The sequence below is a fragment of the Geotrypetes seraphini genome, chromosome 1 (assembly GCF_902459505.1).
Source record: "Geotrypetes seraphini chromosome 1, aGeoSer1.1, whole genome shotgun sequence".
NCBI lineage: Eukaryota > Metazoa > Chordata > Amphibia > Gymnophiona > Dermophiidae > Geotrypetes > Geotrypetes seraphini.
Window position 1 is genome coordinate 410,340,459 of NC_047084.1, and position 18,866 is coordinate 410,359,324.

General features: G+C 44.3%; 1 protein-coding gene across 8 annotated transcripts in view; it reads left to right on the plus strand.

Annotated features, from left to right (window-relative positions):
- Nucleotides 1–18,866, plus strand: part of ZNF462 (zinc finger protein 462) — a 475,139-nt gene that overhangs the window by 285,733 nt on the left and 170,540 nt on the right. For all 8 annotated transcript variants that reach the window (XM_033918568.1, XM_033918594.1, XM_033918576.1 and 5 more), the window contains one exon: nucleotides 8,352–8,650. In XM_033918568.1, the coding sequence (XP_033774459.1) occupies nucleotides 8,352–8,650 (299 nt within the window). The remainder of the gene's footprint in view (nucleotides 1–8,351; nucleotides 8,651–18,866) is intronic.

An 18,866-nucleotide genomic window follows, 5' to 3' on the forward strand; every position in this document is an offset into this window, starting at 1 on the left:
GGAATTAAGATTTTGGGAGAGGAAATAATGCTTTTATTCTAGAAAGTAAGTGCCATTACTTACTTGTGGGTGGTTTCTCACTTTGTTCTGTATTCTCATCTTGGCTGGCTGCTGGTTGTGCTCAAACTAATTGTTATCCCAGGACAAGCAGGCAGCATATTCCCACACATGGGTGATGTCACCGACGGAGCCCCACAGCGGACAGCCTCGAAAGCAAACTTGCTTGAAGATCTCGAGCTTTCGAGTGCTGCATCGCGCATGCGTGCGTGCCTTCCCGCCCGAACTAGGGGGCGCATCTCCTGTGAGGATCCTCAGTTCAACGTTTTCCGCGGAGCTGAGAAGACTTGTCGACTTGGTTCCCGTAGCGTTGTGCCTTCTCTTCACCGCGGCTGAGTACTTTTTGTTGTTTTCGGTCGCTGTGTTCTAATTCTGTTCTTTTCTAAAAAAAATAAATAAATAAATAAAAATCCTTTTGTGTTTTATTTGACGTCGGGTTGGGAGATTGAGGCCTAGGCCTCTCTTCCTTGTTCTCGACACGGACTTTGTCCTATCTATGTCCCGGCCTGTTACCGGGTTTAAAAGGTGTTATCAGTGCGGCAGGACTATCTCCATCACTGATCCCCATAGTCGGTGTATGATCTGTCTCGGGTCGACTCATCGCCCCGAAGATTGTCTTCGCTGCCTCACTCTTCAACCTCGTGCCTTCAAGCGCCGCTGCGACAGGTTCTTAGAACTTTTCCTTCGCATGGAGCCTGAAAAAGCTGTGGCCTCGGTCGAGGCATCTGTTAAACCCTCGACTTCGGGGCAACCCTCGAGTGCTAAAACCTCAACCTCGCCTCCTCGACAGGCCTCGGCCTCGAAGACCTCCGGGTCCTCGGCCTCGAAGGCCTCGGCGGTGTCCTCGAAGCCTGGATTGGGGGGTAAGTCTCCTGCTTCCTTTTCAGGTACCATCCCTAAGAAGCCGACGGAGACTGCGTCCACGCAACCTGGGGCTCCAGGTTCGACTCCGTCTTCTCGATCATCTTCAAAACGTGCTTCCAAGTCCAGGGAATACTCTCATTCGAGATCGCCCTCCTTGGAACGCACGAGACCACCTGTGACTCCAAGTCCCTTGGCCTCCGTCCCCATGTTTGAGGACATGCTTAAGTCAATTTTGACTACGCAGATTTCCTCGATAGTGGCTCAGTTGGTCCCGGCCTCGACTCTGTCTTCGCAACTCCAGCCTGAGCAGCAGTCTGCACCTCGTCGACGATCTCCTCGTCGCAGGTCTTGATCTAAGGTTTCCTCGTCGGATTCCTCTCCTGAACGGATTGCTAAACAATCATTGCCTCGATCGAAGCATCGGTCTCGGTCTTCGAAGCTCACTTCCTCGAAGAGCTCGAGGCATTCGGATCTCGCTTCGAAGATTGTGCCTCGCTCTCACAGTACCGTTGCCTCTTCGGTTTCATCGAGGCATTCGAGGTCGAGGTCTCCACCTTCGAGGCGTTTGTCTCGGGATCAATCTCCTCTGGCTAAACCTCGTACTCCGCGCACCTCTCCAACTCGGAGCCTTAAGCGGAAGCATTCAGCCACTCCTCCTCTGACTGGCAGTGGAGCATCCTCCATCACTTTGCACCTCGAATCGGAGCCCGTCTCTCAATATTCACGCGAGGCTTCTCCATCGTTTTCAGTGGCGCCTCATACTCGTTCTGCCTCCCCTGAGGAAGCCTCGACTTCGAAGTCTTCTTCATTTGCGAAATTCGTTTTCGACATGGGGCAGGCGCTTAATATAGACTTGCATTCCGATTCGAAGTACACGCCTGAATATCTGGCGGATATGGAGTTTTCCCATCCTCCTAAGGAGACTTTGCGTCTGCCCATGACACCGGTGCTGAAGCAGACTTTCCTGCGGAATATGGAGACTCCTTATTCTGTGACAGCGATCCCATCGAAGTTAGAGTCTCGGTATCGCACTGTTCCCTGCAAATGTTTCGAGAAATCTCAACTTTCTCACCAGTCTCTCTAGTGATGGAATCGTCCCTGAAGAAGGCTCATCCTTCTAAGGTGTCTGCAACAGTCCCACCGGGGCGCGAGGGACAAACTATGGACAAGTTTGGGCGCAGACTTTATCAAAATTCGATGATGACAAATCGAATTTTGAATTACAACTATGTCTTTACTTCATATTTTAATTATTTTTTGAAGCAGTTGTCATCCTTTTGCCCAGACTGGCCCAAAGAACGCCTTTCTGAATATAAACACATTATTCAGTCTCTCTCTCAATTGCGTCTCTTCATGTTGCAGGCATCTTATGATGCTTTTGAGCTTTCTTCCAGGGTCTCGGCATTTGCAGTGGCCATGCGACGCCTTGCATGGCTCAGGATAGTGGACATGGATCCCAATTTACAGGATCGTTTAGCGAACCTGCCATGCCTAGGTTCTGAGCTTTTTGATGACTCTATTGAGGCGGCTACTAAAAGGCTCTCTGAGCATGAACGCTCCTTCGCCTCTCTTCTTCGTCCAAAACCAAAACCTTCTGCGACTAGAGCTTACAAACCTCCAGCTCGTCGCTACCCGATGAAGTCCATGCCGGCTTTCTCTAGGCCTCCACCTAGACGGCCCCAGCAACAACGTCCTCAAAAATCCCAGACGCCTGCTCCAACCAAAACAGCTCCGTCTTTTTGACGGTCCAGTGGTGAGCATTCCAACCTCCTTGCATCCAAACTCCTCCCTACCCATCGGAGGTCGCCTTTCCCTTTTTTCATCTGTCTGGGAAACCATTACATCGGACCTTTGGGTCCTTACGGTCATCCACGAGGGATACTCTCTGCGCCTACTTCAGGTGCCCCCAGATCACCCTCCAGGAGAGTGTTTTTCCAGTTCCTCGCAACTCCCCCTTCTTCTTCAGGAGGCTCAGGTGCTTCTTCGCCTTCGAGCGGTGGAGGAGATTCCTCCTTCCGAACACAACCTGGGGTTTTACTCCAGATACTTCCTAGTTCCAAAGAAGACGGGGGATTTGCGACCCATTCTGGATCTCCGAGCTCTCAACAAATTTCTAGTCAAAGAGAAATTTTGCATGCTCTCTCTTTCGGTTCTGTACTCCCTCATGGATCAGGGAGATTGGATGTGCTCACTGGACCTCAAAGAGGCTTATACTCACATTCCTATCCATCCAAATTTTCGCAAATATCTCCGGTTCAAGGTGGGGAACCTTCACCTTCAATACAGGGTTCTTCCGTTTGGCTTGGCAACCTCTCCCCGGGTCTTCACCAAGTGTCTAGTCGTGATAGCCGCGGCCCTTCGTGCTCGGGGACTTCAAGTTTTTCCTTACCTCGACGATTGGCTTATCAAAGCTCCTTCTCTTCCAGGGGTTACTCAAGCGACCCTTCAGACTATCTCTTTTCTTCAAAGTCTGGGGTTCCATATCAACTTTCCCAAATCTCAGTTGGTTCCAACTCAATCGATCCAATTTATTGGCGCCGTGTTGGACTCTGTTCGCATGAGAGCTTTCCTCCCCCTCAATCGTCAGGACACTCTCTTGTGCCTTTGTCATCACGTAACTTCCCTGTCGACTCTCACGGCTCGACAAATGATGGTCCTTCTGGGACATATGGCATCTACGGTGCATGTGACTCCCTTTGCAAGACTCCACCTTCGCATCCCTCAGCAGACACTGGCGTCCCAGTGGCAGCAAGCCCTGGATCCACCCTCTCGTCATATAGCGGTGACGCCTTCATTAAAGAAGTCTCTCCGCTGTGGATGCTCTCTTCAAATCTTTCCAGAGGTTTGCAGTTTCACCATCTTCCTCATCAGAAAGTTCTCACAACAGATTCGTCCGAGTACGCATGGGGAGCCCACGTAGATGGTCTCCGTACGCAAGGTTTATGGACTGCCACAGATCGTCGATGTCACATCAATCTGTTGGAACTCAGAGCGATATTTCTTGCTCTCAAAGCTTTTCTTCACCTCCTTCACGACCAAGTAGTCCTTGTTCGGACGGACAATCAAGTAGCAATGTATTATGTCAACAAACAGGGCGGGACGGGTTCCCACTCCCTTTGTCAGGAAGCTCTGAGGTTGTGGCATTGGGCGATTTCTCACAACATCCTTCTTCGCGCTGTTTATATTCAGGGCCTTCAGAATTGCCTTGCAGACAAATTGAGTCGTCTGCTTCAGCCCCACGAATGGACGCTCAACTCCCCCACACTTCGTCAAGTATTCACTCGAAGGGGGACTCCTCGGGTGGATCTCTTTGCGTCACCCAACAACTTCAAACTACCTCTGTTTTGTTCCCGCATTTTCTCGCCTCTCCGTCTCGAGGCGGATGCTTTTCTTCTGGATTGGAGGGGTCAGTTCCTCTACGCCTTTCCTCCTTTCCCTCTGATTCTCAAAACCCTTGTCAAGCTGAAGTCGGACCATGCCACGATGATTCTTATAGCGCCTCGGTGGCCCCGTCAACCTTGGTTCTCTCTTCTTCTTCAACTCAGCATCAAGGAACCTCTTCTTCTGCCAGTTTTTCCTTCTCTGCTCACTCAGAGTCAGGGGTCTTTACTTCATCCAAACCTGCAGTCTCTTCATTTGACAGCATGGTTCCTTTCTACTTGACAGATTCTGCTAAATTTTCTCAGTCTGTTCAGGATGTATTTCTGGCCTCCAGAAAACCGTCCACTCGTCAATGTTATGGTCAAAAATGGACCAGATTCTCGACTTGGTGTTCCACTCATAGTCTTCAGCCAAAATCTTCTCCTGTGGCTTCCGTTCTGGATTATTTGCTTCATTTATCTCAGTCAGGTCTTCAGTCTACATCTATTAGAGTTCATCTTAGTGCAATTGCTGCTTTTCATCAGCCTTTGGATGGGAAACCGCTCTCGGCACACCCTCTGGTTTCTCGTTTTATGAAGGGTCTTTTTAATCTCCATCCACCTGTCAAACCGCCTCCTGTTGTATGGGATCTTAACGTGGTTCTGGCTCAACTGATGAAACCTCCTTTTGAACCTATTGACTTGGCTCATTTTAAATTTCTTACTTGGAAAACTGTTTTCTTGATTGCCCTCACTTCAGCTCGTCGAGTTAGTGAGTTGCAAGCTTTGATCTCGGACCCGCCTTTCACAGTTTTTCACCATGATAAGGTGGTTCTCTGTACACATCCCAAATTCTTACCTAAAGTAGTGTCTGATTTTCATATCAATCAATCTATTGTGCTACCGGTATTTTTTCCTAAGCCGCATTCTCACCCTGGTGAGGCGTAACTGCATACTTTGGACTGTAAACGTGCGTTGGCATTTTATCTTCAACGTACTCAACCTCACAGAACTTCTCCTCAACTTTTCATTTCTTTTGACCCAAATAGATTAGGTCATCCTGTCTCGAAGCGTACCATCTCCAATTGGATGGCTGCTTGCATTTCTTTCTGCTATGCTCAGGCTGGTCTTCCTCTACAGAGTCGAGTGACGGGCCACAAAGTCAGAGCTGTGGCGGCTTCTGTTGTTTTCCTCAGATCAACTCCTATTGCAAGGCTGCCACTTGGTCCTCGGTTCATACTTTCACCTCTCATTACTGTCTGGATACTTTATCCAGGAGGGATGGCCATTTTGGCCAATCTGTTTTGCAAAATCTTTTTTCGTAAATTGCCAACTTCCCTCCCCCCTTTTTTTTACTTAGTTTGGAGGTCACCCATGTGTGGGAATATGCTGCCTGCTTGTCCTGGGATAAAGCACAGTTACTTACCGTAACAGGTGTTATCCAGGGACAGCAGGCAGATATTCCCACAACCCTCCCACCTCCCCTGGTTGGCTTCTTAGCTTGGTATCTGAACTGAGGATCCTCACAGGAGATGCGCCCCCTAGTTCGGGCGGGAAGGCACGCGCGCATGCGCGATGCAGCACTCGAAAGCTCGAGATCTTCAAGCAAGTTTGCTTTCGAGGCTGTCTGCTGCGGGGCTCCGTCGGTGATGTCACCCATGTGTGGGAATATCTGCCTGTTGTCCCTGGATAACACCTGTTACGGTAAGTAACTGTGCTGTGCTGCAACTCTGAAAACACATTACAAACATATCCAAGAATTACTCTGCAGGTATATCTTCCCAGTTGTTGGAGAAAGCTTGAGATGCAGGGCCAGTGACAAGCAGGAGACCTGCACAGTTGTTGTTTTGTGATGTCAGTTCTAAGTAGGGATTTGAAGACTGAGTGGTCTGCACTTGAGCAATGATTTAGGATCTTACAGAATAGAAGCTTTTCTGTTTGCTTTTCTTTTGTTCATATTCAAGTCTATCCAATGTTTTTATTTGGAATTTCAGAGAGCCTAGAGCACAATGCTGGGTACCATAGTTGCCACCCAGGAAAAGAATCTTTTACTTTACATTACACTTTGTATTTATAGTCCGCCTTCATTTACAAATGTAAAAGCTGAGTATTCTCAGAGAATAACAATAATGATATATACAGTTTGATCAAAACATCCTTAATTTGTGGAGGAGCTGCCTGGAATGCAGTTTTACCACTTATTTTCTGACTCCAGAGAAGCAAGGGAATTATGCTCTAATCTTTCCCTTGGGAAGAGGAGGGTAGGTTATGAACCTGGAGCAAAGTAGAGAACAATTCCTGTAATCTCTAATCCCTTCCTCTTCTCCTATTGCTCCTGCTTCTAGCCCACCCAAGCCTTTCATAGCTCCACAGTTCTACTTTTTTTTTTTAATCTGCAAATTAAGCCCTGACTATTATATTCATATTCTAGAATAAAAATGTTTTTGGATTTGCAAAATTGTCCATAACTAACTGTATATTTCTTTTTTTTTTTCCTTTATTAATTTTTCAAATCACATACAAAAGTGCACAGAATATATAATCAATTAATACAATAATCAGCACTTACATCCAAACAAATAATAATATAAAGTACATTTCCCCCCTCCCTGGATTTGTGTGAAAATCAATTAGGAATCAAAGGCTTATTTGTTCAATCAATTTTTAACTGTACATTTCAAAACTTGGGATAATGAATTCTATTTTTATTAGCTTGGTAGGTGAAAGTAGTTGAAAATGTGCTTATATTTACTTTTGAAATGCTCGGCTAGTGAAGGGTTAAAATTGTTTCAAAGTGGCCTCTCAATTTCTTCCTGAATTTTAATTAAGTCCATCTTATATTCTGGAGCTTGACCATGAAGGATCAGAAATACCATTACACAGATTTTAAACTTACCCTGCCTCAATAAGCATCCAGTGCAATTTAACTAAGAAATATCATATCAAATTTAGGTACCTGGTATATCAATCTGGTTACCATACTCTCAAAGTCATTGCGGATAAAATCTTAACATCCTAGCCCATTATGCAGTGATGACCAAAAATCAAATAGAATGTTAGGAGTTATTCAGGAAGAAACGGAGAATAAAACTGAGAATATTACAATGCATCTGTATCAATTCAAAGTACAACCCCATCTGAGTGAGTGCAGTTCTCTGGTCGCCAAATCTCAAAAAAGATATAGTAACATTTGTAAAAGAAAAGGACAGCCAAAATAATTAATGGGATGGGACAGGTCCTTTTTTAAGAAAACCTAGACAGGCTAGGGCTCTTCAGCTTGTTGAAGAGAATGCTGGAAAGAGATATAAAACAGGTATATAAAATCATGAGTGGGACGGAACGGGTAAATAAGAAATAATTATCTTCTCTTTCAAGACTTGGGAGCAGTCTATGACATTATCAGGTAGCATGTTTTGTTTAAAACAAATTGGAGGACTATGGAATTTATTGTCAGAGGATCTGGTCAATGCATCTTGCGTGGCTGGGCTTAAAGAGTTTCTGGAGGAAAAGTCCATAAATCATTTTTAGCCTAGTAAACTTGAGGAAGGCATTTTTTACTGCTGGGTGGGAGCAATAACGAACGGATCTGCTTTTTGGGAACTTGCTGGATACTTGTGAGCTGGATTTTCCATTGTCAAACACAGAGTGCTCTGACCCAGTGTGGAACATCCTTTTTTTTTTGTTAATATAGTCTTGTTTCTACTTACATTTTAGAAAATTACTAAAATCAGTACTATTTACAAAATTCCTAGAGCACTAATACGATCTTATGTCAAGTTTTATAGATCACTGGAAATGTCCAGTTTTTAAAAATCTTTTTGAACCGCTTCAATCCGTAATGTTTTGCAGTCTAGCAATATGAAATGATTAAAATTCCCTGCCATTGAATTCTTTAGACACTGCTGGTGGTTTTCAATATATGTCCTCTTGAATATGTTCTGAGAAATCATCACTCTTGATTTTACTTCCAAATTATAAATGTGCATTTGTCCCTAACGAGGTAAAATGAGCAGAGAGAGAGAGTGACACAACTGGCGAAAATTCTGCATTTCTTTTCTTTTTTTCAAATAGGAAATTTCAGACTCTGATTTAATGACGACAGACCTTGGTGATGAGGACACTAAAAACATAGATGAAGCAGCAATTGAGACTGCAGAGGGGGCTGCCGATGCAGAGGACAACACAGCAGAGGTTACCCTTGAAGACGAATTGCAGCCTGGAGGCTATCACTGCTCCCAGTGTGATCGTGTTTTAATGTCCATGCAAGGTCTGCGCTCTCATGAAAGGAGCCATTTGGCACTGGCTATGTTTTCCCGTGAAGACAAGTACAATTGTCAGTATTGCTCCTTTGCTTCTACCTTCAGGCATAAGTAAGTTTCAGCACAGAACCCCATGGTAGTACTAACCCACTGGATTCACCCCTTTTCATCCATAATTCTTGTCTGTTCTAGAAGAATTGAAAATATAATTTCATAGATGTGGGGTAGGGGAGACACCAGAACTGATTCAGCTTTTTAGGGTTGACCTGGGTTAGGAGGTAATTCAGTGTTAACAGTTGTAGTATAAGGACATTAGCCGATGCCTACAAGGGAACAAAGGGGTGAAAAAGCTAGCATTGTTTTAAAAAATGTAAAAGTGACAATGGGAATCTTTTGGAAAGAATTGACAAATTTATTGTAAATGATTGACAGCTACCCAAAAAGAATAAAAAGGTTGCTTCTGAATATTGCTGAGCAGCTTATCAGCCCAAAGGTAATATATTTTCAGATTTTATTAACAGAAATTCAGAAGTAAACCAAAGACTTTAGAATAATAATAATAATAATAACTTTATTCTTATATACCGCCAACAATCTTGCGACTTCTAGGCGGTTTACAATAAAGGGAAACAGTAAATACAATAGATAGAAGCTGTACATACAACGAATTATTGCAGTGTACATCTGATAGTATCAACATTAGTAATAGTGACAACAGTTTGTGTGCTGCAAGGCCAAGAAGTGCCATGCTGCTTACAGAGAATTAGAAATATTCCATGAATTGAATGGAGTGTTCATAGTTGGTGATTAGGGGTTAGGGTTAACAGTTTACAAGATCAGGTTTGTGATGGTGTTACGAGGGCTGATGTCCTTGTTTGTTGTCTAGGTATTTTAAGAATAGGTAGATTTTTAGTTGTTTCCTAAATTCTCCATAGTTGTTTGTGTGTGCAATTAGTTTTTCTAAGTCTTTACCCCATGTGGCTGCTTGGTACGATAGCAGTTGTTGGTGGTATTTCTTATATTTGCACCCTTTGGCCGAAGGGGAGACAAATTTCCGGTGTGTTTTTCTTTCATGTCTATTGGTTGGGAATGAGAAGAGGTCTGTAATGTATTTAGGGGCTAGTCCGTTTAATACCTTGAAGCAGAGACATCCCAGCATCTCTAGAACGTGTGCATACCAAAACTTAGGGCTCGTTTTACTAAGGTGCACTAGCGGTTTTAGCGCGCGCTACAAGCTAACGCCTCCATAGAGCTTGCGTTAGTATTTTCTGTGTAGCACAGGGTTTGTGCACGCTAATCTTCAGCGTGCGCTAAAAACGCTAGTGCACCTTAGTAAAAGGAGCCCTTAGTGTTCTCTACACAGCAAGGTAGCTTGACACCTGTCAAAGGGGCTTCCCTTTATGCAACATTGATCCATGTTAGTAAATGCAGATGATTCACTTTGAAGGCATTTAACCGATTTAAAATTAGACGATATTTCTTCTAAAGTTATATATTATCAAGGGCCATTAATTTAGCTTGTGGATGAAGCTTTGAAGTTTGTATAACAGCTATGGGACAGTAAGGACTCCTTTTATTAAGCTGCGTTAGGGTATTAACGTGTGGAATAGCACGTGTGCTAGATGCTAACGCCAGCATTGAGCTGGCGTTAGTTCTAGCCGTGTAGCGCGTGGTTAGCGTGCGCTAATCTGCACGAGAACATCGTTAAAAAATAAACAACCATGAAAATCCAATATCCAATACCATAAAAATACTGGGTATCACTCTAGATACACACCTAACCATGGCTGACCACACAACCTTCCTGGTGAAAAAATGTTTTTACACGCTGTGGAAGCTAAGAGCCATTAAAAAATACTTCGACACAACATCCTTCAGGTTGCTGGTGCAATCGCTGATCCTATCCATTCTTGACTACTGCAACATCATCTACCTCGATTTCAAAAAGAAATGGGATATGTATGTGGGATCTCTAGCCGGGTGAAGTCTGGGGGTGGGTCATTAGCGTGGGCAGACTTGATGGGCTACAGCCCTTTTCTGCCGTCATATTCTATGTTTCTATGTTTACCTGGGTATCCCACAAAAAACAGTAAAAAAAATTGAGATTAGTACAAAACACCGCTGTTCGCTTAATCTTCGAACTGAGAAAAAAAGACCACATTAGCCCCTAATATAAAAAACACTGGCTACCAATAGAAGCGCGAATACTATTTAAATTTGCATGTATCTGTTTCAAACAAGTCTGGGGACTAACACCTTCCTACCTGCAAACTCACTTCATTCTGCACCACCCCACACGAACAACCAGAAACAAAAATATTTTTGCATACCCAAAGATCTCAGGCTGCAGATACAAATCCTTCCTGGATAGAACCTTCATGTTCCAAGCGAATAGACAGCAAGTCTGGCTGAGAAACTGCATAAATGAACCCAAACTGACCTACAACGCATTCCGAAAATCAATTAAAACCACCCTATTCGACAAATTCATTTACTAAACAGACGACCCTCTCTCTCTATGATATTCCCCTCTGTAAGCACTATTACAATCTCTCAGGAAGCTCTAATTTTCATAAGAACATAAGCAGTGCCTCTACCGGGTCAGACCAGAGGTCCATCCCGCCCAGCAGTCCGCCCCCGCGGTGGCCCAACAGGTCATGACCTGCCTTAATCACCAGAAGGGGCCCCCTTGCCCCCTAGGTTTCTCATCGAAGTCCTATCTTCCCATCAATGTCTTAACCCTCCGGCCTTGCACCTGCACGACCTGGTGAGCTGTCTATACTTATGCAACACCCCAGCACCTCCCTCAGTACCCCACGATCCCCTTTTCCCTCAGGAATCTGTCCAATCCCTGTTTGAATCCCTGTACTGTACTCTGCCGGATCACTTCCTCCGGGAGTGCATTCCATTTGTCCACGACCCTTTGGGTGAAGAAAAACTTCCTTGCATTTGATTTGAACCTATCTCCCTTCAGTTTCTCTGAGTGCCCCCTCGTACCTGTCGTCCCTTTTAGTCTGAAGAACCTGTCCCTGTCCACCCTCTCTATGCCCCTAAGTATTTTGAAGGTCTCTATCATATCCCCCCTGAGCCTCCTCTTTTCCAGAGAGAAGAGCCCCAGTTTATCCAGCCTCTCAGCATATGGGCAGTTTTCCAGCCCTCTTACCAGTTTCGTTGCCCTCCTTTGGACTCTCTCAAGAACTGCCATGTCCTTCTTGAGGTGTGGCGACCAATATTGAACGCAGTATTCCAGATGTGGGCGCACCATCGCTCGATACAGCGGCATGATGACTTCCCGCGTCCTGGTTGATATGCCCCTCTTGATGATGCCCAGCATCCTGTTGGCTTTCTTCGAGGCTGCTGCACACTGTGCGGATGGTTTCATGGATGGATCCACTAGCACACCCAAGTCTCTCTCAAGTCCGGTGTCTTCCAGCAATCTCCCCCCCATTTTATACTCAAACAACGGGTTCTTTTTCCCTATGTGCATGACCTTGCATTTATCTACGTTAAAGCGCATTTGCCATTTGTTTGCCCAGTCCTCCAGCTTATCGAGGTCCCTTTGCAGTTCCTCACACTCCTCCCTGGTCCTAACTCTGGCGCAGAGCTTGGTATCGTCTGCAAATTTTATAACCTCACACTTTGCCTCCGTTTCCAGGTCATTGATAAATATGTTGAAGAGTAGCGGCCCCAGCACCGATCCCTGCGGCACACCGCTCGTGACTCCCCGCCAGTCAGAATATTGGCCCTTTACTCCGACCCTCTGTAGTCTACCTGACAGCCAGTGCTTGATCCATCTGTGTACATCCCCACCCACCCCGTGGTTCCACAGCTTCCTAAGCAGCCTTTCATGTGGCACCTTGTCAAAGGCCTTTTGAAAATCGAGGTAAATGATGTCTATGGGTTCCCCTTTGTCCACCTGACTGCTTATTCCCTCAAAGAAGTACAGAAGGTTTGTCAGGCATGACCTTCCCTTACAGAATCCGTGCTGGCTTGTCCGCAGTAGGCCATTTTTCTCGATGTGCTCGCAAATGCTGTCCTTGATCATTGCTTCCACCATCTTCCCTATAACTGAAGTCAGGCTCACCGGCCTGTAGTTCCCGGGGTCACCTCTCGATCCCTTCTTAAAGATAGGTGTGACATTCGCCAGTTTCCAGTCCTCTGGTACCTCTCCAGTTTTCAAGGATAGGTTGCAAACATGCTGGATTGCGCCCGCTATTTCCTGACTTAGTTCCTTTAGAACCCTTGGGTGGATCCCGTCCGGTCCCGGTGATTTGCCGCTTTTCAGTCTGTCAATCTGCTTGAGGACATCCTCCCGACTTACCTCTATATGCCCCAATCTTTTGGCCTGCTCCCCACTCATGAGCTCCTCTGAGTCCGGTATATTGGACGTGTCCTCGCTCGTGAAGACCGACGAGAAGAACGTGTTCAACCTCTCAGCTACCTCATTATTCTCCTTAATCACTCCCTTCCTATCCCCATCGTCCAATGGCCCTACCTCCTCTCTCACTGGTTGCTTCCCCTTTACGTAACTGAAGAATGCCTTGAAGTTTTTCGCCTCCCTGGCCAGCCCTTCCTCGTATTTCCCTTTTGCTTTTCTAATCTCTTGGTGGCATTCCTTTTGGCATTTCCTGTGCTCCTGGTGATTTTCCTCTGTTGGATCCCTTTTCCATTTCCGGAAGGACACTTTCTTGTCACTGATTACCTTCTTTACTTCATGTGTCATCCAAACCGGGTCTTTTGACCGCTTGTTCTTGCGGCCTTTCCTGAAACTGGGGATGTACAGTTTTTGCGCTTCCTGCAGTGTGTCCCTGAGAAGGGTCCAGGCGCTCCCTACAGTCTCCATCCTAAAGCCGTTCCTGAGCTTCCTCCCCACCATTTTCCTCATAGCAACATAGTTCCCTTTCCTGAAGTTGAGCGCAGTCGTTGCGGTCCTCCCCACTATGGGTGACCCCCTTTCTAATGTGAATCTGATCACGTTGTGATCACTGTTGCCTAGTGTTCCTCCCACTTCTACCCCTCTTGCAGGCCCCCCTAATCCGTTAAGGATGAGGTCAAGAGTAGCATCCCCTCGCGTCGGTTCCTTGACTAGTTGCTCCATGAAGCAGTCCCTCACAGCTTCTACGAATCCTGCTTCCCTCGTGGAGTTGGAGTGTCCCGTACTCCAGTCTATCCCCAGGTAGTTGAAGTCCCCCATCACTGTTACACTTCCAGTCCTGCATTCCTGTCTCAGTTCTGCTTTCAAGTCTTGTCCTATTGTTTCTGACGCACCAGGCGGGCGATAATACAGCCCCAGCTTTATGTCTGCACTCTTCTTTCCCGGCAATTTGACCCATAGCGATTCTAGCTCCTCTGCCTTTGTTGCCGTATCGATCCCAATCAAGTAGATATAGTCCTTTATATACAGCGCTATGCCTCCCCCCTTCTTGTGGGTCCTGTCCCTCCTGTAGAGCTTGTACCCTGGCAGCGCCACATCCCATTGATTTTCCTCTGTCCACCAGGTTTCTGTAATTCCTATTATATCCAGGTCCTCCCCCTTGGCCATGACTTCCAGTTCACCCATCTTAGCCATGAGGCTTCTTGCATTTGTGTATAAGCACTGTAGGTCCCGGTGTTTGTCCTCCACCTCTGCCTTTACCTGGGCCGCCTTCCCTTGGGTCTCGGGCCGTTTTCCCGCTCCCGGTGCCTCTGCTGTGCCCTCCGCCTTTACCCTCGCAACTCTCTTCCTCCCCATGTCCCCTCCACCCCACCTCCCCGCTTTTCCTCGTATTTTTCCATGTATTCTTTACCCATGGAACTTAAATTAGTATGTAACTTTTCTATTTTAGGCTTCTTGTTATTTGCTGACTGTCCAGCCTTCTTTCAATGTGAACCGCCTAGAAGTCGCTTGACTATGGCGGTATAGAAAAATAAAATTATTATTATTAGTAAAAGGAGCCCTAAATTTTCTTTCTGGGAAGTACTATAAAAAAGAGAGCCATTGGTGGAGTTGTCTGTAATGTTCCCTATTTATAAGAAATGCAAAGCTGCCACTGAAGCCTCAGTTCTCAGAATGATCTTAAGAAAAGTACAACAAAAAAAAAGACAAGGTGGATGTCTAAATCAACCAATAAAAGTCTTTATTAAAATGAACAAGCATTAAGAGTCCCAACAGGATCCCTGTTTCGGCGTTTCAAAATAACGCCTTCTTCAGGGGACACTGGAGCTGAGTCGCAAAAGCATGTTGAGCTGAGTACTGCAAAAATGAAAGTCCTTTTTGTTGTTGTACTTTTATCCCAAGACAAGGGGTTCTTCTTTCTGACTTAAGAAAAGTAAACACATGCATACAGAAGGTGAAAGGGACTTATCCAATCAATACTGACTAAGTATACAATTGATCAGAATATATGTGGGTAACACTATCTGTATAGGAATGCATTCTATATATAATAATAATAATAACTTTATTTTTCTATACCGCCATAGTCAGACGACTTCTAGACGGTTCACATTGAAAGAAGTCTGGACATTCAGCGAATTACAAATGCATGAGGGGAATGTTACAGAAGAAAAGGGTTGTAGGGGAGGGAATGTAAGAGGGATTGAAAGGGGGAGGGAAAGTGTGAGGGGTAGGAATTGCCTGAAGATTGCTTCGGGTTTCTAGGGGAAAAAGCGTAGTGAACGCGGATTGGTCTGTTTAGGTGATGAATTTGTCAAACAGAGTGGTTTTGATAGATTTTCGGAATGCATTGTAGGTCTGTCTGGTTTTATTTATGTAGTTTCCCAGCCAGGATTGTTGTCTGTTAGCTTGGAACATGAAGGTTCAGTCAAGGTAGGATTTGTATTTGCAACCAGTAATTTTAGGATAGGCGAAGATGTTTTTGTTTCTGGTTGTTCGTATGGGGTTGTGTAGAGTAAAGTGTGTTTGCAGGTAGGAAGGTGCTAGGCCCCAGATTTGTTTGAAGCAGATGCATGCAAATTGGAACTGTATTCGTGCTTCCATTGGTAGTATGGGCTAATGTGGTCTTGTTTTCTCAGTCCGAAGATTAAGTGAACTGTAGTGTTTTGTACTAATCTCAGTTTTTTTTAATTGTTTTTTGTGGGATACCCAGGTAGACGATGTTGCAGTAGTCCAGGGTGAATAAGATCAGCGATTGCACCAGTAACCTGAAGGATGTTGTGTCAAAGTATTTTTTAATAGTCCTTAGCTTCCATAGAGTATAAAAGCATTTCTTCACTGTTAAGTTTATATGGTCAGCCATGGTCAAGTGCGTGTCTAGTGTGACACCCAGAATTTTTATGGTTTTGGAAATCGGATATTCGTGGTTATTTATTTTTAATGATGTTCTCGTTATTTTGTCGTTGGGGATTGCCAAGAAGACTTTTGTTTTCTCTGTATTTAGTTTCAGTTTGAAGTTGGTGGTCCATTTTTCAATTTCTCTCATTGTGTGTGAAAGGATGTCTATAATTTCAGTTGAGATGTCATTTAAGGGGATTAGGATGGATATATCGTCTGCGTATATGTAGTGTTTTAAGCTTAATTTTTGTAGTCGGTGACCTAAGATGCTATGTAAATGTTGAATAATGTAGGCGATAGAGGGGAGCCTTGGGGTACCCCTGACGGGTTATTCCATGGGTTGGAGTGATTTCCATTGCTGGCTACTCAGTAGGATCTGTTTGTTAGGAATTCTTGGAACCATTTCTTTACCTTTCCCGAGATTCCCATTGCATCAAGGCACAGTAGCATGATTTTGTGGTCTACTAGGTCAAACGCACTGCTGAGGTCTAATTGCAGGATCAGTGCGCTTTTGCCTTTGCTGAAGAGATCATAGAGGTGGTTTAGTATGGATGCTATGACCGTTTCTGTGCTATATCCTTTCCTGAAACCTGATTGATGTTCGCTGAGGATGTTAAATTTGTCTAGGTAGTTTACCAGTTGGAGGTTGACCAATCCTTCCTGTAGTTTTGTGAAGAGGGGAATGCTTGCTATGGGTCTGTAGTTGGATGTTAGTGCTGTAGAGGTTTTCTGATCCTTGGGGATTGGTGTAATCAGTATGTGACCCATGTCTTTGTTTAGTGTTCCTTTTGTAATGGCCGTTGTTAGCCAAGTGAATAGTTCCATTTTGAATTCAGGTGGGGCAGTTGTCATGATTTTTGGGGGACATTCAACGAGTAGGCAGTTTGATTTGCTGTATTTGTTGAATAAATTTAGGAACTGATGCCAATTTGTAAATTTGAAGTGGTCCCAGCTCATGTCTACTCTGATATTCTGGTCATTGGGTTCGAGATAGTGGAGGATATCGTTTGTGGGTGGGGGTAGAATTGCTCTTAGGTCTGTGATTTTGTTTTTAAAAAAAAAGTTGGCTAAGGCTTGGGCAGATGGGGTGCTCTCATTGTCATTTTTCAGGATTCTTGTTGTGTCTGTTAGTGTTTTTACTAGTTTGAACAATTCTTTGCTGTTTATTTTTTCAGTACCTATTTTTTGTGTGTAGTATTTTGTGCGTTTTTCTCTGATCATATTTTTGTATGTTTTCATTTTTTGTTTCCAGGTTGTCTTATCTGTTTCTTTGTTTGTTTTTTTCCAGATTCTCTCCAGCTTTCTTAGTTCCTGTTTATTGGTTAGTAATTCTGAGTCAAACCATTCATTTTGTGCTCTATCTTTTTTTTGTATGTTTGGTAAGGAGCTATTTGGGCTAAGAGTTCTTTACTGAACTTTTTCCATCTTGTGGGGAATTCCTGTATTTCATTGGTTGTAGGGCGAAGCTCATAGTGAGCCCAGAATTGCTGGTTATTGTTTTCGTGTTTTTGCTTTTGTGTTTCAGCTGGGAATTCTGTTTTTGCCAGTGTAAGTGGAAATTGCCAATATAGTGGTCCGACCAGATGCATTTTTCCCAGGACCCTGTATGATATTGTATTTTGGGGTCTAGGATTTCTTTTTGAGAGAAGGTAACTATGTCAAGTTTGTGGCCTTTTTCATGAGTTATCTCTGTGTCTGGAATAGGGAAGTCGAGTGACATTAGGAAGTTGGTAATTTTGGTTACTTCTGGCTTTCCCTTTTGTTCTAAGTGAATGTTTATGTCCCCTAGTAGTAGATTGTACAGGCCTTTTAGGTTGTTAACAGTTAGGAATTCAAAGAATTCTTCTCTGGCGCTTGACCACTTTTTGGGTGGGATATAGACTAGAGTTGTCAGTGGATCTTCTAATTGAGCATTAGTGATTTTACAAGTTAGTATTTCTAGGTTTTCTGAAATTTTGGAATCTGTCTTGGTGTAGTTAAAGGGTTCTTTTAGTATAATCGCTAGGCCACCTCCTTTTTTCCAGCTTTTTGATAGTGGCAGTATTTTTTATCCCTGTGGTAGGATTTCTTTCATGATAGCATCTGTGTCAGAGACCAGCCATGTTTCTGTCAGGAACAGAAAATCCGGTTGTGTTTGTAATATCCAGTTGTATATTATGTGTGCTTTGTTTCTCACGGAGCGGGTATTCAGATATTATCCTTTGATGTTGTTGTAGCTGGTTGGGGTTGGAATTTCAGAGTAAGTTTCAAAGTATGTTAGTTTTTTTAGGTTTCTGTTATTGGTCTTGTTTCTGTATGGTTTGCGTGTGGTGTTTATCACTGGGATTAGAAGTGGGCCTTGTTCTGGAAGGTTTTTTTGGAGTTGGGGGGAGTTTGTTGATTTGGTTAGTTTGGCTGGTCTGTGCCAGGAGGGATAAGTGTGAATGGGTTGAGGGGATTTGTCTTTGTTTCCCCAGCATCTAGAGCAGATTTAGGTACAATATTCCTAGGAGTATATGGTGCCTAAAAAATTTGCGCTGAAAAAAAAGCCATCGAGTAGTATATAGAATAACGCTTATACCTAGGACCTGCACCTAACTTTAGGTGCGTCTATTTGCACTAGCTGAAATGTGCAAATTCTGGCACCTAATTTAAGATGGCAGATGTCCATTATTCTATAATTGCACACATAAATTTATGGCAAATCCCCCAATCATCCCATGACCCTCCAATTTCCATGCTCCCTTTTTAGTATTGCATATAAATTTTAGGCATGGATCCAGTGTCTAAATTTACCTACATAAATTTAAAATAAATCCAATTAACACAGATAATTGCTTGTTAAGAAGCCAGTGATCAGTGTTAATTGGCTCATTCAGTTAAGTTATGCACACAAATTGAGGTTGCTCCCAAATTTGTACATGCAAACTCAAAGGGCTAGATTCACTAAGGACACCAATCGTGTCCCGACCACTTTGCGACCCGATTTTCCTCCGACCTGATTCACTAACCTCGTGGCCAATCCGATCCGTGCATGCAAATGAGGGGAAACAGCATGCAAAGTAGGAAGGATGC